This window comes from Monodon monoceros, unplaced genomic scaffold (assembly GCF_005190385.1).
Source record: "Monodon monoceros isolate NGI ecotype Baffin Bay Population unplaced genomic scaffold, NGI_Narwhal_1 Super_Scaffold_6, whole genome shotgun sequence".
NCBI classification, from domain to species: Eukaryota; Metazoa; Chordata; class Mammalia; order Artiodactyla; family Monodontidae; genus Monodon; species Monodon monoceros.
The window spans coordinates 53,962,311-53,979,695 of record NW_021703783.1 but is presented as its reverse complement, the minus strand read 5'-3'; the positions used below and the strand labels follow the sequence as shown (position 1 = coordinate 53,979,695).

Below are 17,385 nucleotides of genomic sequence, written 5' to 3'. Positions count from 1 at the left end.
GGTCCAATAGCTAGCTCTTACACTTTTATATTCGGGCACAAAAATCTTCCCAAAGGACATTACTCTCAGCAGAAGAACCTTGACTAGTTGTTACCTTGAAGAATTTATAAGAAATAGTTTGTAGGTGTCATTTCTGCCTCTCCCTGCATATAAACATCTTATGTGACTTAACAGATTTGTTTCAAAGCAGCAAGCTTCTCTAACCCACATGGGAAGAAAAAAACGAGGATCCTTGTCTCCACACTTTCCATCCACAGAATCCCACTGCACACACAGAATGCATATGGGCCAAGAGAGTAAAATTCCCATCAAGATACTCCGATCTGCTTTTGTATTGTTTTAGTATGCACGAATAGAGAAATAGCTACGCAAATTTAAAAAACTGTTTCCATACGTGCTTTTATAAGCTTTTAAAAATATTAGTTCAACTAGGATATTTTATAGGATGTTAAACAGTAATATATTCTTTTGATTCTTTTGGGGTTCCCAACCTTTACTTACTGATTATCCACAGACAAAAATAATAGAAGTAATTAAAAGCTTTGATACCTTTCAAAGAATTAGGGAACTTAGTTATGTGCTTCAAAGCCAACTTCTCAAACCCTGCCAATGCATGGTTGAATAACCTGTTTGAGGTCAGCGGTTACCAAGGTTAGCAGATAACATTTTTCATATGTATTTTACACCACCCTAGCCTTTTCCGAAAGACAACTGACAGATCAAAGAACTAGTTTTCTTACAGGTAGAGCATCACAGAATAGAGGTAAAATGAAACAAGTTCTCTCTTTAAACTGAGTTTACAGTGTCCCAACTTCAGAACCTCTTACAGATTTACTATAAAATTAGGACAAATGCTGTAGACTATTCAAGAACAGACAATGATAACAACTTATTCCTTTCAGCTTTGATTCAACCTCCAAACAAGGAATGCCCACTAACCCTTAAAGATATGGTATTAAGTTTCACTGTTGTTTTTTTCTGAAAAATGTTGATTTCAAGACCAACATGGAAAAGCTGAACCTTTTGCAATAAAAAGAAATACTCAGTACTTTGTCCTTTGTTGCTTGGCAACTAAAGGCTATAAATGGGTTTTATGATTATAAAGGCTCTGGAATTAATGTGAACACGTAAAAGTTGTAATAACTCCCTGGGGACAGGAGTGTTTCTTTGAAAAAAACGTATGAATATATATATGTAGCTTTTACTCATTCTTGTTTCAAAATAAATAGAGCAAGCAATTTTGTTTCTCCACACTTGCAAATGTTATAATAAAAATCAATAACTATCATTCATTTCATCATTTTAATATTTTATCATTAATGCTCACAACGCCAAGAGGTAGGTGTTATTATCTCCATTTTACAGGTGGAGAAAACTGAAACTTACAATGTTATTGGCCCAAGGTCACAAAATTAAGAAGCAGAGGAATCAGGATTTGAACCCAGGTCTGCCTGAACTAAGGCTTCTGCCATCAAGTGCATATCATAGAGGTTTCTAGGAAGCATTTTTCTTGGCTTCTAATACTTGAGGATATTGATCACTTTAATCCCATGAGAGCGATACTATTTCCAATTATCAAGTCATATGATGTTAGCCTTAGAACACATTACTCCCCGTTGCTTTACATGACAATGGTTTCTTATATTGCTAATACCAAGGTGTCAAATATTGGGGTACCATCTTACTGGACTTTATGTCTTGAGTCTGGGTACCAAAAAGGACAATATTGAGAGTTAATATTTTCTACTACACTTCTGAGCAAACCCAACTTCCTAAATTCCCTCTATGGATTCTTGTTTTGCATCAAGCAGTACTACAGGTCAGTGTTGGTGTTCTTATATCTTTGCATTCTTATTAGTAGCCTTATCTTTTGAGTTTCTGTAGCTGCCTGCTCCATGAACATAAACCACTGCCTTTTTACTGCTAGCACTTCATCTTATGGTGCCAGAGCTGGGCTTTGCCAAAAAATGCCAGATGGCACTTAAGTTCCAACAGCTCACATTCCAGAATAATTTCATCTATACAATGGAATTACATGCACATTGTCACACACACACACACAAAAGCTCTGGTTATTTTAAGAGGAGCCATTAAGTTCCAGCTAACTTTGCAGATGTCCCCTTGCAACCTGTTTGGAGGACACTGCAGAGTGGCAAGGAGCACAGGCCTTTGGAGAAAGACAGACATCTGTCCAACTCTAAGCTCTGATACATAATAGCTGTGCTACCTTGGGCAAGGTACAAACCTTTTCTGAATCTGTTTCCTCATCACTAAAATGATGATAACATTATTTGCCTGTTCATTTGGTTGTACAAATTAAGAATACATACAGCTAAAGGCCTTTGTATAAGGTCTAGCATAAAGTCAAGCATTCATTAAATGGTAGAGGTTTCCTTACTGATCACAGATGGCTTCCGGGAGCTCCATTAAAAGAATAAACATTTTTCTTAATTACAAAAGACTGATAATACTGTTTCATTGGGCAATAACTGTAGGTCAGGCACTATTCAAAGTACTTCACGTATATCATTTTACTTAATTCTCATTTTTCTCCTATGAAGTAATACCTGCTTCATTTAATAGATGAGGAAACAGTCTCAGAGAGACCCAGTCATTTGCTAAAGCAGCATCTCGAGTGCATGGTAGAGGAGGGATTTGAGCCCAGGGAAATCTGGATACAAAGCCTATGCTCTGACTACTATGTCGCTCATCACCACACATGCAGGCTGGTGTCGGGAGCTCAGAGACAGTGTGCATGATGTGCATTGGTGCCCAGTTTCTAGAGCTGATATGGGTGGCCTGTGAAACGCAACCTCAGAAATGGGAAAGATGCTGTGATCAGATAAACTCCAAGATCATTCCTGCAACCCAGGGTCCATTACCTTGACTGGTTTCCTGGTGCCTAGATCTCTACTTTTGTCAAAACTAGAGCGTCTACTCTTCTGTTTGTCTCCTAGTGTCTCCCAGTGACTCCCAGGTAATGATTCTGAATCTCAGCTATAACCCATTTTGAGTTATAGCCTGAACCTCTCACAGAGGGACTTGGTTTTTGAATTCTCTCGATCCCCAGATAGCATCGCTGCCATGTTTCCTACTGAACACTACACCACCTCCACTCCCTTCCTGCTAATAAAGAGTTCTTTCTAGGGGAAACAGAGTTATCACACCTAGGGGAAGATATCTGCCATGGGTCACAGATCTAAGTGTAATCTACATAAAAAAATGTTTATGAGGACCTGCGATTTCCCCCCCACCAGAGTTGATTCTGATATTAAAATATACGTAAGAAAAGGAGCACAACCTTTGTATGATGCAATAAAGGGGCCTGCCTTTCTATCAGAAGTTTTGGTCAAGAATCTCATTGACTTAACACATATTTAACAAATATTTCTTTTTTTTTTTGTAACAGCTACATTCAAGACAATAAGCCTGCACAGATAATGAGACAAAGTCAGGTCCTCACCTGGAGGTACTCACTATCTTCTGGGGAGATAGACAAGTAGACCTATAAACTAAACCTCAGCGTGAAAGGTGCACATCCAAAGGTACGGAAAAAGTGCTGGAGAAGCATGGAGAATTTTGCTTCACAGGATGAAGAAGTAGGAAAGTGCATTTGGGGCAAACGGCACAAACACCCAGTGTTATAAAAAGGTGTTTTTAAGAAACCATGAAAAGCTCAGCATAGCTGGGGTATAGAAACATTAATAACAATACTGGTGATGATGATGGTGATAAACATAGTAACTGAGGTACTGTTCTGAACCTCATGCATACTGAATCACTGCACCTTCACAATAACCTTATTAGATAGGTATTAGTAGTATCTAATTTTATAGATACAGAACTGAGGCACAGAGAGATTAAGTAACTTGCCCAAGATCACATAGCTAGCGAGGGGCAGAGTCAGGATTAGAACTCTGGTCGCGGAACAAGCTCCTATCCACTACATCAAACTGCCTCTCACAACTGTGAGGATGGGGGAGTCTCAGAGATAAGGACACTGAAATGCTACCTTGGGACCATATGCTAAGCTCAGGCAATAGAGAGTCAACAGAAATGTTTAATGAATGGCGTTCACGTGAGCCAATAGTGAAATGGAAGGTGGTCAGCTCTGGGAAACAAATTAGGAGGCTCTTGCAAGAGGTGAAGATCCAAAGGGGAGGCTGCAGTTGAAAACATTTAGCAACAGTTTGGTAAACAATTAGCTGTAGAGCATGGGAGGAGCCCGTAAGGGTGACACCCTGGTTTCTAGTTTGGAAGGTTTGGTGAACACCAAAGGGGGTATAGGAAGCAGCGAAGACTGGAATCAGGGAGGGGAAGGATAATGGGTTCCACTTTGAACGTACTGCTTTGGTGAAACTAAGGCACACTCGGCACATACAAGTGTACATTAAAGATCTGTAACTATAGGTCTGGAATGTGGCAATAGGGTTTGGGAAATGCTGATCCATGGGAGTAAATGAAACCATTCAGGGTGAGTTTTTGGTGCTCAAATAAAAGAGTTTCCAAAACAGGACCCTGGGGCAGAGAAGGAGGAGGGTGTACTAGCGAGCGCTCCTGAGAGGTAACAGAGACACTGGATGAGAATCAGAGGCGAAGATGCCATGGGATCAAACAGGAAAGTTTCTGTGAGCAAACATCGATGAAGAGAGGACACCAGGAGGATGAGGGCCGATGATCTTTAATACGATCTAGCAACTAGGAGAAATTTCAGAAGGGTAAGTTGGAGCAGAAGCCAGAGAAGATTGGGTTGAAAAGTGAATGGGATGTGAAGAATGAAGAGAGTGGGTATTTTTCAGAGTTTGGTGATGAAAGGGAGGAGAAAGATTGATGAATATTTGGAAGGAGAGGTAGAGTCAAGGAAAGAAATTTGAATCTCTTGCTGACCCACAGATAACTTAATTTCACTATTGTTCCCCTGAGGAAGTTCTGTTACTCTCTCCCTTCCCTTATATACATCAATTTTTTTAAGGTATCTTTTAATGTAACCTAATTCCAGAATCTTTTTAGAAGCAGATAACCAAGAGATGTTGATCCACTGCCAGGGACTTCCTCCTATCAAACTGGGCACCACCTGGACCCCTGGAAGCATCTCTTCAAATGCCACTGATGTGGCCTCAGGGATAGAAGGAAGCCCAAAGCAGAGGAAATAATCACTTTTCCTGGCCAGGTCAACTGCTCAGGGAGAAGGCATCTGATTTTCTATATCCACCATTAAAACTGAGAACAGACTTTTAAGAATTTGCTCCCTTTCTGGTTGCAGTATAGTTTTGGTGTAAATGATTACTGCTACTGTTACAGCTCAGAAGATGAAGATGAAATAGGGATTTTTTTCATCATTGCTTTTTTTAAAAAAAAAAAAAATTATTTATTTGGTTGTGCCAGGTCTTAGTTGCAGCAGGCGGGCTCCTTAGTTGCAGGTTGTGGGCTCCTTAGCTGTGGCATACGAACTGTTAGTTGAGACACGTATGTGGGATCTAGTTACCGACCAGGGATCAAACCCAGGCCCCCTGCATTGGGAGTGCAGAGTCCCAACCACTGTGCCACCAGGGAAGTCCCTCATCATTGCTTTTAATCATGCTATCAAATCTCCCTTTCCCATCCCTTAACAACCTGAGAGCACACCTCTCAGAAGCGCTCGCTAGTACACCCTCCTCCTTCTCTGCCCCAGGGTTCTGTTTTGGAAACTCTTTTATTTGAGCACCAAAAACTCACCCTGAATGGTTTCATTTACTCCCATGGATCAGCATTTCCCAAACCCTACTGCCACATTCCAGACCTACAGTTACAGACGTTTAATGTACACTTGTATGTGCCGAGTGTGCCTTAGTTTCACCAAAGCAGTACGTTCAAAGTGGAACCCATTATCCTTCCCCTCCCTGATTCCAGTCTTCGCTGCTTCCTATTAAGGAACAGTAGAATCTGTTCCTAGATTCTTTGATTGTTAAAGCATGCTCCAGTCCAGAATCTCTCGCCTGGTTCAGAGCACACCCTCCTCAACTGTGGGCTGCTCCAGGCGGGGCAGGTGAGAGAAGCAGCCAACAGCCTGGGGCTAGAGCAGAGTTTCTAAGCTCTTGTGGGCCATAGACCTCACTGATCATCTGATGAAAACTACAGAGACTTTCCCTATAAGTATGTGCCTACACATTTCCACCCAATTTCAGAGGGTTCAAGTCCCCTCCAGAATCTCATCCCAAGTTAAGGACTCTGAATAGAGAGTAACTTTTTTTATGTCAAAAAATGTAAATTAATATCAGGTAGTGGTGATAGGGACAGTCTGCAGATGGATTTTTTTTTTTAAACTTCCTAGCAGATAATTTGGCAATACCAAAGACCAAAATTAAAAAAAAAAATACTATGTTCCAACAATTATATTTTGGGAAGATTCATACAAAGTTAACAACTAAGGGTTTGGGGAGAAATTGTTATAATGGTATGTATTTAACAGGGAAAAACCTAGCATAAGCCTACATGTCCAATGATAAGAAATGGTTAAATTATGGAACATCTCAAATAAAGGTTTTCCCACATATACCTGGGGCCTGAAAACGGGAGAGGTGTTCTCCTTGCTCTTCATTGCTGCTTCCGGATCAATTTTCTTCCTCCCTCCTTCACGAGCTTTGGTATATGCCAATGACCAGGCCACCTCCTGCTAATAATAGCATCTACCAACCTCTTGGTCACTATTCCTTTCTCATTGAACATTCAGCATCTGGTACCTCCCTCCCTCTCTCTAACACTACTCCTGCCATCGCTGCTGGTTGCTTCAACATCCACCCAATAATATCACAGCCTCTCAGGTTCTTAAACTCCTCACCTCTATCCTACCTCAGCCACCACTTCCCATGTCCCTCTCCTAAACCTCGGCATCACCAATAATTGCACCATTCTCTGAAATCTCAGTTTCAAGTGTCGTGTTCTTTGACCAGCTTGACCTTCCCGACATTTATACCCCTACTCTAATACCTTCACCTATTGAGATCCTCTGCTCATGAACCTTATCCCCACTTTTCCAAACCTCTTCATCCCCCTTCCACTCCTCTGTTACCCAGCTTAAATTCCAGGGTCCATCACTCTAATTACTCCCTTGCAAAGACTTGTAAGTCCCTTTTCTTCTTTCCACCTGTGGAACTCACATGAGAAAATCCTGACTTTGGTTAAACCCAATTCTTCACCCACTCCAAGACTGCACTGAGTAGCTGAATGTTGCTGAGAAAATCATACAAATGTAATGACTAACCTCACTTAAAGTAATTAACCACAAATCTCAAATGAACATGGCACTGACTAGCATTCTTACTATTTCCTGGCCGATTTGCTTTTTACTCTGTGTAGTGAGTTGAAAAATGCACCCCAAAATGTATGACCACTCAGAACCTGTGAGTGCAAACTTAACTGGAAAAGGGGTGTTGGCAGGTATAATAAAGTTAAGTGTTTCAAGATGAGATCATCCTGGATTAGGGTGGGCCCTAAGGGCAATGATGAGTGTCCTTGTAAGAGAAGTGACAGATACAAGAGACTCATGGAGAAGGTGATGTAAAGATGGAGGCAGAGATGAGAGTGATTAGTCTACAAGTCAAGGAATACCAAGGATATCATCAGCACCACCTGAAGCTAGAGAGAGTCATGGAGTGAATTCTTCCCTCGAGCCTTCAGCGTTTGTGGCCTTGCCAACTCCTTGATTTCAGACTTCTTATCTCCAGAACTGTGAGAATAAATTTCTGTTGCTTTAAGCCACCTGTTTGTGGTAATTTTTTATGTCCGCCCTAGGAAATTAATACACTAACTAAGAAGATCATTTCATAATTTATCCTCCCTCCTAAAGCCCCCAACAGTCCCCCACCACACTCCCACCACCTGGCTTCACAGGTAAAGCAGAAGTAACCTGTCTCAGCTTCCCACCCTGAAACCTACCACACTACCTGCATGTGTTCCAGATACTCCTCTTTTCCTCCCTTGCAAGACAGTAAGTGTTCCTGGTACCTAAGGGCAAGCTCTCTCCACCCCATCCTCACCCACCTTCTCAAGGTTCCCCTCCCACAATTATCCCCCTCCCTCTTCCGCATCAAACGTTTATTCCTCCACAATGAATCATTCCATCTGCACATCAAGCTTTCGTATCTCCCGTCTTAAAAACAAAATTATCAAGTAAAAACCCTCTTGCCTCCGCACTTCCTCTGGCTATTGCCGCATTTCTCTGCTCCTGGCACAACACGACTTCTCAAAAGCATTATCCATATTAGCCACTCACCTTCCATTCTCTCTTCTTCCCCTACTGCATGGAAACCACTTGTCACGGTCACCCACAACCTTCCTTCCCAAATTCTATGCTCAATTAACTGGCATTTCAGAAACATTTAAAACATCTGACCACACCCTCTTTGAAACACTATTCTTTCCTAGCTTAACACCACACTCTCCTGGCTTTCCTCCCACCTCATTTAACGTCCTTAGCTGGTTGCTCTCACTTGGGTCCCTAAATGTTATCGTGGGGTCCTCTTGTCCGACTCTCTTCTTGGTGACCTCATCTAGTCTCAGGGCTTTAAACACCAACCACATGCGGATAACTCCCAAATTGCTATCTATAGCCCAGACCCCTCCCTTGGGTTCCAGATTCAAACATCCAACTGCCTCGTCATCACTTCTGCCTGGTTCTCTAAAAGGTAGCTAAAACGTAAAGTGTCCCAAATGAATTCTTGATTTCACACATATGCACATGAACACACACACACACACACAAAAGTGCACTTGCACACTTATTCCACAGCTGAATACATTGTACTAAATCCACCAATTATTGACACCAACACCTAGTTTAGGCATCACCCTTGATTCCTCTGCCTTCCTCACCCCCACATCCCATCCATCTGCAAGTTCTGCCTGTTCTCCTGCTTAAAACCCTCCACTGGTTTCCTATCACACTGAGAATAAAAATCCAAACTCTGACGTCATCTTCGACCGCCCACCCCATTGTCATTCAACACTGTCCCCTGCCCCTTCCCACTCCAGCCCTGCCCCTAACCACTCCAAGCTTAGGGACTTCACACTGGTATTCCCTTTTCCTGGAATGTTCTTCTTATGGAGGATTATGATTCTATGCCCAGTACATAGTAGGTGCTCAATAAATAATAGTTATTATTAATTAGGTTTAGATCAAGGGTTAGCAAACATTTGCTATAAAGAGCCAGATACTATTTTAGATTTTGAGGGCCATAAGGTCTCTGTTGCCACCATTCAACTCTGCCATCACAGCATCCAAGCAGCCACAGATAATATTTATTTATTTTTTTAAATTTACTTATTATTTATTTTTGGCTGTGTTGGGTCTTCGTTGCTGCACACGGGCTTTCTCTAGTTGCAGCGAGCAGGGGCTACTCTTCGTTGCAGTGCGCGGGTTTCTCATTGCGGTGGCTTCTCTTGTTGCGGAGCATGGGCTCTAGGACGTGCGGGCTTCAGTAGTTGTGGCGCGTGGGCTTCAGTAGTTGTGGCTCGCGGGCTCTAGAGTGCAGATTCAGTAGTTGCGGCGCACGGGCTTAGTTGCTCCGTGGCATGTGGGATCTTCCCAGACCAAGGGTCAAACCCATGTCCCCTGCATTGGCAGGCCGATTCTTAACCACTGTGCCACCAGGGAAGTCCCACAGATAATATTTAAATGAATGAGTGAATAAAACTTAATTTACAAAATCAGGCTGCAGGCCAGATTTAGCCTGTGGGCCATTACTTTCAGACTCCTGTTATAAATGAATAAGTAATGACAAGAAGAGATGTTTCCCTCTATACTCCATGAAAAACTCCATTATTAAAGAATATAAAGAGTATGATCCCATTAAAAAAAAATACACACAAGATCAACACCGAAATGTGAACAGCTGTTATCACTAAGTGGTGAGATTACAGGTGATAACTATTTCTTGTTTTATGTCATCTATTTTTTCCACAATTGTCCATGTATTCAATGTTTAGCTTCCAAGATACTGTGGAGTCTTCCAGAAGCTGACTTCTAACTCCCAAGCTGAAAAGATGACAACATCAATAACACCAAAGAAGGTGGTGTAGTCTCCTCTTAGAAGCGTTTGTCTGAGTGATTTTGTTCCCGGATTCCCTACAGTTGCTGATGACGTTGGCAGTTCTCAAATGTATGGTGTGTGCAGGTGACAGAAGTTAGCTCTGACCTAGTTACAGCACATTTTAAATTCTAATGAAATCGGCTTCACCTTGGGGATCCCAGCGTGAAAGAAGAAAAGGGATTTTTTTTCTTAATGGCACCAAGCCCACGCCTCTTTGCTCTGGATGCTTCATGACAATCAACACAATTTCCAATCACCTGTCAACATCAGATAGAAGTGTTCAAATAATTATAAGCAGCTTGCATGATTTGGGTTGTTCTTCTTGTCCCTGACATATTCTCATTCCCAGTCCCCTAGAAAGTCCATAGTGTCTCCAAAAACAGAAACAGAGGTGGCCTCATCAATAAACAAGGAGAACCTGCCTCTGTGGGATAATTTCAGCGTTTCTAGGATGCAACATGATGTCTAAAATTCCACCATTAGAGATCAACCAAACCTACTCTTCGAGAAAGTAATCTTTTTGACTTGTATGATCAAAACGACTTTGTATTCTGTGAAAGCACATTGAATACAAAACTCTATAGAGATGTAAGGTGTCATCAGATCCTTTGCCATTTGTACCTTCTGTGCAAACTCAGGTTTTATTGGGACAGAAGGAAGAGGGCATAAAGATGCTGGTTATGTGAGAGGGTGAAAAATTGGTGGTCTTAAAGTGAAAGAAAGACAAAGACTGAGAGGCTGGCCGGAGGCCAAAGATACCCTTTACCTGCAATACAGTCTTGCCCAGGGCCAGCCCTCTACACTGCATTCAGCTGCTCAGAGCTTCTGATTCCAATCACAGGAATTCAGAAACGTCAACCAATCAGAGTTGGTTTCACTTCTGGAGAAGTAATACACAGGAACCACATAAGACATTTACGACTTTACCTCTGGTGATAATGGAATCTGAGGCTTCCCACAAACTGGCAGCACTTGTCTCAGTGGCCTCTGTTTTATTCACTGAACCTTTCTGCTGCTTTCTGCTCTGCTTACTGGGCAAGTTTTTCTTCTTCCCATATTTGAACTTGCTGGGTGCTCCGAACCTAGAGTTCAAACTGTTGAACAGAATAGTCTGTGCACTGTTCTTCATTCATTTTTATTCTATAAAGATTACTGTCTACTATGTGCCGGCACCATTTGGGCACTTTTCCAAGCTACATCTCTCTTGTGCTCAACAATTCTACCAACCCTCCCTTGAAGCCTCTCTAGATCCATTCCATCTGGGTCAGTCCCTTGAGTCTCTGCTTTTCTGCTCCAGAATCTTCAGCATTTTCTTCATTTTCCCAAAAACTTGACACCTCCATAATATTCCTGTACAGCTCATGGGTAGCAGATGTTTTTGCCTACCCTGCATCCCTACCACCCTACTTTAATAATAGCTAACTAGAAATTTAAATCTCAGGCAGAGAGAGGAGGGCAGAAAATACCTTGAAGCTTGTTTGACAGCAGCTTCCTGAAGGGACTGTTCTTCCTCTTAGATCTCAGGAGCTGTCCAGTGGTTCCTGCCCATCCACAGCTTCTGGTTTTAGGAGCTACCCCTCACCTCCCAAACTTCAATGGGTGCGTGGGAGTTTCTTCAGCTAGTTTCTCTCTTCTGCTTTCATGTCATCTCTTCAGGAGAGTCAGCCCTCTGTGTCTGCAGGTTCCACATTTGCAGATTTCAACCAACCGAGGATGGAAAATATTTGGGAAAAAAGATCCCAGAAAGTTCCAAAAGGCAAGACTTGATTTTGTCACATGCTAGCAACTACTCACATAGCATTTACATTGTATTGGGTACTATAAATAATCTAGAGATTACTTAACATGTACTAGAGGATGTGCATAGGTTAATATGCAGATACTACTGCCATTTTATGTAAGGGACTTGAGCATTTGGGGGTTTCGGTATCAGAGGGGATCCTAGAACCAATCTCCTCCCGGATTCCGAGGGACAACTGTATGTAGTTTTTCCCACTCTGCTCAGTCAGGGCAGGCATCTCCTCTTTTGCTTTCGTGATAAGCCAAAAAGCATTTGAGAACCTACTTCAGGACTTTATGAAGAGGATGAGCTAAACAGCTTCTCACCAATTTAGAAAGTTTCTTTTTAAAGACTAAATATAATGAACAGTAAAATATTCTCAAATTAGTTTTTATAAACTGTTCTAAAAAGCTGGGAAATAAAAGATGAATCTTGCTATCACAGTAGCCCAAAAGAAATACCCATAAGGAACCAAATTAAGAATGTAAGGTCACAGCTATGGAAAACAAGTGAGGTAAACTGAGGAATGGGATTTTCCATACTTCATTTTCTATTCTTTTTTTACCTGAGGGGTTGCTGTAAAAAGTAAATGAGGTAATGAATGTAAAGTGAATGGAACAGTACTTCATGCATGGTAAATGTTCAGCAAACGTTATTAATCCAGCGCAACCTTAAGATAAAACAAAGTCTAAGTAAGTGAACTAATGAATGTAAAGTGAATGGAACAGTGCTTCATGCATGGTAAATGCTCAGCAAACGTTATTAATCTGGTGCAAACTTAAGATAAAACAAAGTCAAAGTTAACTAACTTAAAACTTGGCTAGTGTTAAAGGATATATATTTTTAAAGATAAAATCATGACTCATGGGCTTCCCTGGTGGCACAGTGGTTGAGAATCTGCCTGCCAATGCAGGGGACACGGGTTCGAGCCCTGGTCTGGGAAGATCCCACATGCCGCGGAGCAACTAGGCCCGTGAGCCACAACTACTGAGCCTGCGCATCTGGAGCCTGTGCTCTGCAACAAGAGAGGCCGCGATAGTGAGAGGCCCGCGCACCGCAATGAAGAGTGGCCCCCGCTCGCCGCAACTAGAGAAAACCCTCGCACAGAAACGAAGACCCAACACAGCCAAAAAAAAAATTAAATAAATAAATAGCGTTCCCTTTAAAAAAATAAAATAAAATAAATGTTAGCTCAATAAATGTAAATCCTAGCACATTAAAAAAATAATCATGGGGGCTTCCCTGGGGGCGCAGTGGTTGACAGTCCACCTGCCAATGCAGGGGACACGAGTTCGTGCCCCAGTCTGGGAAGATCCCACACCGTGCACAGCGGCTGTCCCGAGCCTGTGCTCCACAACGGGAGGGGCCCCAACAGTGAGAGGCCCGCGTACCGCAAAAAAAAAGAAAAAAATCATGACTCATATAAATCTAAGATGAACATATGTCAAAGATTTTTATTTACTTCATGAATGAAGCAGGAAGATGTTACAAGTGGTTCAAGGATAATTCAAACAGCAGATCTAGATCTAGGTACCTAGATAGATAAATAGAGATAGATCGACAGATGTATATAGACAGAGATAGGTAAGCAGACAGATAATCTAAATCCGGCTATGCCATGGAATGAATTTACAAATAAATGGAAAACTGGGTTTTACTGAAACTATTGATCCCCAAAAGGAGATAATTCATTTACATATCTATAGACAAAATTCATTGCATTGATATCAATTATCTACAATTTACAGTTTCAAAATAGCTCTAAGACAATAAAGGATGAAAATCCCATAGAATCTGACAGCCCAAAGGACATGACCCAGGTACAGTTTTCTATGGAAGACACCTAATAATCTTTTTTTTCATCCATTTCATACAATTTTTCTTTACACAGAAAAGAAACTCTTAAACAGAGGAGTTTTGTGTAATTAAACCCAGTCTCCTTTATGTAAGAAAAACTGACTATGACATCATGCATTCCAACTTTGAAGCACTGAGATAATAAAGTATAAAGAAGAAAATAAAAATCCCCATATTCCTACCACTAAGAAATAACTACTGTTAATACTGGTAGTGTATTCATCTAATTGTTTCTACATATATAGGTGTGCATGTATGTATATATAGCAACTGTTTTCAGATCAGTTTTAATAAACTTTGTTCTAGAAAAATACATATATATTCAATTCTATTATATATACCAATTTGTAATCTGCTTTTCCCCTTTATATCATAAACACTTCTCCTTATCATCGTCATTTTTTTTTTTTTTGCTGTACTCAGGCCTCTCACTGTTGTGGCCTCTCCCATTGCGGAGCACAGGCTCCGGACGCGCAGGCTCAGCGGCCATGGCTCATGGGCCCAGCCGCTCCGCGGCATGTGGGATCTTCCCCGACCGGGGCACGAACCCATGTCCCCTGCATCAGCAGGCGGACTCTCAACCACTGCACCACCAGGGAAGCCCATCATCGTCATTTTTAATAGCTACAAAATATTCCATTATATGAAAGAACCATAATCTATTTAACTAATCTACCACTATTAGAATTTTAAGTTGTAACCAATTTTTAGTTATTAGAAATAAAATAATGTGCCTCTCCTCTGACAACCTTTCTCTTGCAGTGGTATCAGCTTTGCTGAAAAAGCCAAACATTTCACATGGTATCTGAGTTTCCAGTGGATGTTGGGATCCCTAGAGAACCTGATCCACCTCTTCTGCTTTAGCTAATGGGCCTACATATTGCATCAGTGGCAGGCAATAGAATGAGGTTTGCCGGCTACCTGGAACCACGCTTTGTTCTTATCATCTTCCTGAGACACACCATAAAGATTCAGCATGATCAGCATGAGATCTGATGTTCAAGGCCATTTAATTCGTGATGATACTGTCAGTACAAATAGTTTTTAATACGAAAGTGTTCATATGAAAAACATATATTATTTAGGATCCAGATTCTTAGAATGAAGAGTCTGAGAAAGCAAAGAAAAAACAGCTTTCAGGTGGGTAATAAATTACAAAAACTTTTCTTGCTTTTCAGACCTTGATTTTTTATATGAATTTGCATTTAATTAGAAGCTGACGTATCGACAGGAGCACAACATAGAACTGGCCCTCCTCATGAGAATATCAGATCCAGTCTTGCTGTCCTCATTCTAAGGAATATTTGAGAAAGGAAATCATAATCTAAAGGAAATGTCTCAAAGCCCTCCAGGCTATCATTTAAAAGATGTGGTTGTTGGACTTGGCACACCGTCAGTGATCGATATTTGCTAAACAGATAATAAAAAATTGACAACCAGCTGTGTGACTTTTGGGGGAAGGGGAATAACTTAAGTTAGTGCTTCCATTTTTTATTTCCAAAACTTACCACCTTTTCCATTTATTCATTCAAAGATAATGTACACTGACTATTTTATTCTCTTTCCATGGAGAAATTACTCCTCCCTAGTTAAAAAGGCTTCAAAAAGAGCCAGAGTTTAGTTTGGGCTAAGAAAGATACTATAATAATAATAATAATAATCATAAAATAAATCAGATTTTGTAATCAGCTATACAGAGGACTTGTGGAAACTATATCCCCAAAGACTTCTGAAAATAGCATAAACAAGGACAGTATAGTGACCCTATAGGTATAACAGCACTTCCAAAAAACAGAAGGTAGACCAGATGAACTTTTCAGGTCTTCTCTAGCTCTGGAAAGAAATCAACTAGACTTTGTGTTATTTATAAAATCAATTGGTGGTTTCCCTAAAATAAAGCAGATATAACTGGAGCTTGGAGCTTGCTACCTACTGCTCAAATGAAAGTTACATAGGATATAAAATCAGGCAACAACAATTAAGCAACATTAGTGTGCCTACTATGTGACCCAAGTGGACACACTGACTTGAGCACTGTCAGAGACAGAACATGATGGGATGGATCATAGGGCTGAAATAACATAATAATTCTCTAGGTCTCATATTCCTTCTTATCCCATGTGGCAAAATCCAAGCCACAGAACCTACTGTATTGTACTAATTCCTTCTGATAGTGACCTCACTGTTTCTTTGACATAAACACTCTTTAGTGTTCGATACAATGTGGTGTTGGGTCAATTCCATTCAATCTTTAAACGTCTAGTATTTGTCAGGCACTTTACTAATCACAAGAAATGCCAAAAGCACTTTCTCCATATGCTGCTAACTGCCCTCTGGATTCTGTGAGTGAGCTGGTCTGCGCTCAATTATTCTCATACTCCCTCCTGGGAAATACCTGGAAATGTGCAAAAAGCTCTGGCAACATGTCCCTTCCCATGGAAGTCTGAGCATGACTTACTGATAAGGAACTGCAGCTGCACTAACACGCAGTCTCCCAATGGCTCCCTAAAAGGTGTCACAAGAAGGCAAGCCTTTCCTGACATTTTCAGCAGACCCACCACGAGAATCTCAACCCAACTGAATATGAGAAGTGGTACCACTATTTCAGGTTTTTAGGAAAAAATCTTTGTAACCATGTCCTATAGTAAGCCTTCGCTTGGGGAAAAATATATTTAACCTCAAAAAAAAAATCATCATTCAATAGTTACACATTTTTAAAGTGTTGTGAAAAACAAAGAACGGAATGGGGGAAGAGGTGTTCCTTTACTGTTAGGCTGTTTTGTATTTAATTATATTAACAGAAAAACCATCTTAAGTAAACTCTTACATTTCTCCTGTGTTGTATTCAACAATTTTAGAGATAAGAAAAATCTAGTCTTATGAAACATAGGGATTAGAAAAAAATTCTAGCACAGGACAGGGACAAATTCTAATAACATAGGTATGCTGACCTCTTGATTCTTTTAACAACTAAGCTGTAAGATGGAAATCCTGAATTTTTAAAAATCACTGCCTATAACATTGATTTTTTTTTTTTTTTGGCGGTACGCGGGCCTCTCACTGTTGTGGCCTCTGCCGTTGCAGAGCACAGGCTCCGGACGCGCAGGCTCAGCGGCCATGGCTCACAGGCCTAGCCACTCCGCAGCATGCGGGATACCTCCCGGACCGGGGCACGAACCCGCGTCCCCTGCATTGGCAGGCGGACTCTCAACCACTGCGCCACCAGGGAAGCCCTATACCATTGATTTTTTGCTACAAATACAGCAAATAAACCTGCACTTCTGACTTCACGACAGTTAGTACAATAGTATTTCTTTCAAAGCCCAAGTGAACTCCAAAAAGGTGAGACAGTGATAGTAAGGAGTACCATTTCTCAGATGTTGGAAACGGGCTTCTTACCTTCGAAGAACTGCTGTAGGGCCTCGTTTTCGCCCACCACATCCATGGTGCCGTGGTCCTGGTAGTTATCCGCACAGAATGATTATCAGACCTCAGGAACTAAGTGCTGTCCTCTCAGCTCGAAGCCTACGAATGCTCTTGAAAAATGTTCATTTTCTTTTTATTGGAGTGAAGCATATCTTCAGCCATCAAACTGTGCCCAAAAAGATGGTTAAGTTTTCAAATGTGATAATAAAACCAGAAGGATATGTAACCACGCAAAAGAAAAATTCATGAAGAGGG

General features: G+C 41.2%; 1 protein-coding gene across 1 annotated transcript in view; it reads right to left on the bottom strand.

Moving 5' to 3' along the window:
• MYRFL (myelin regulatory factor like) overlaps positions 1-17,165 on the bottom strand; it is a 118,872-nt gene extending 101,707 nt beyond the window's left edge. The window contains exons 1-2 of the mRNA XM_029204213.1: positions 17,104-17,165; positions 10,995-11,742 (exon numbers count right to left, since the gene is read on the bottom strand). Of these exons, the coding sequence (XP_029060046.1) occupies positions 10,995-11,196 (202 nt within the window). The 5' untranslated portion in view covers positions 11,197-11,742; positions 17,104-17,165. The remainder of the gene's footprint in view (positions 1-10,994; positions 11,743-17,103) is intronic.
• Between the last annotated feature and the right edge of the window lie 220 nt (positions 17,166-17,385).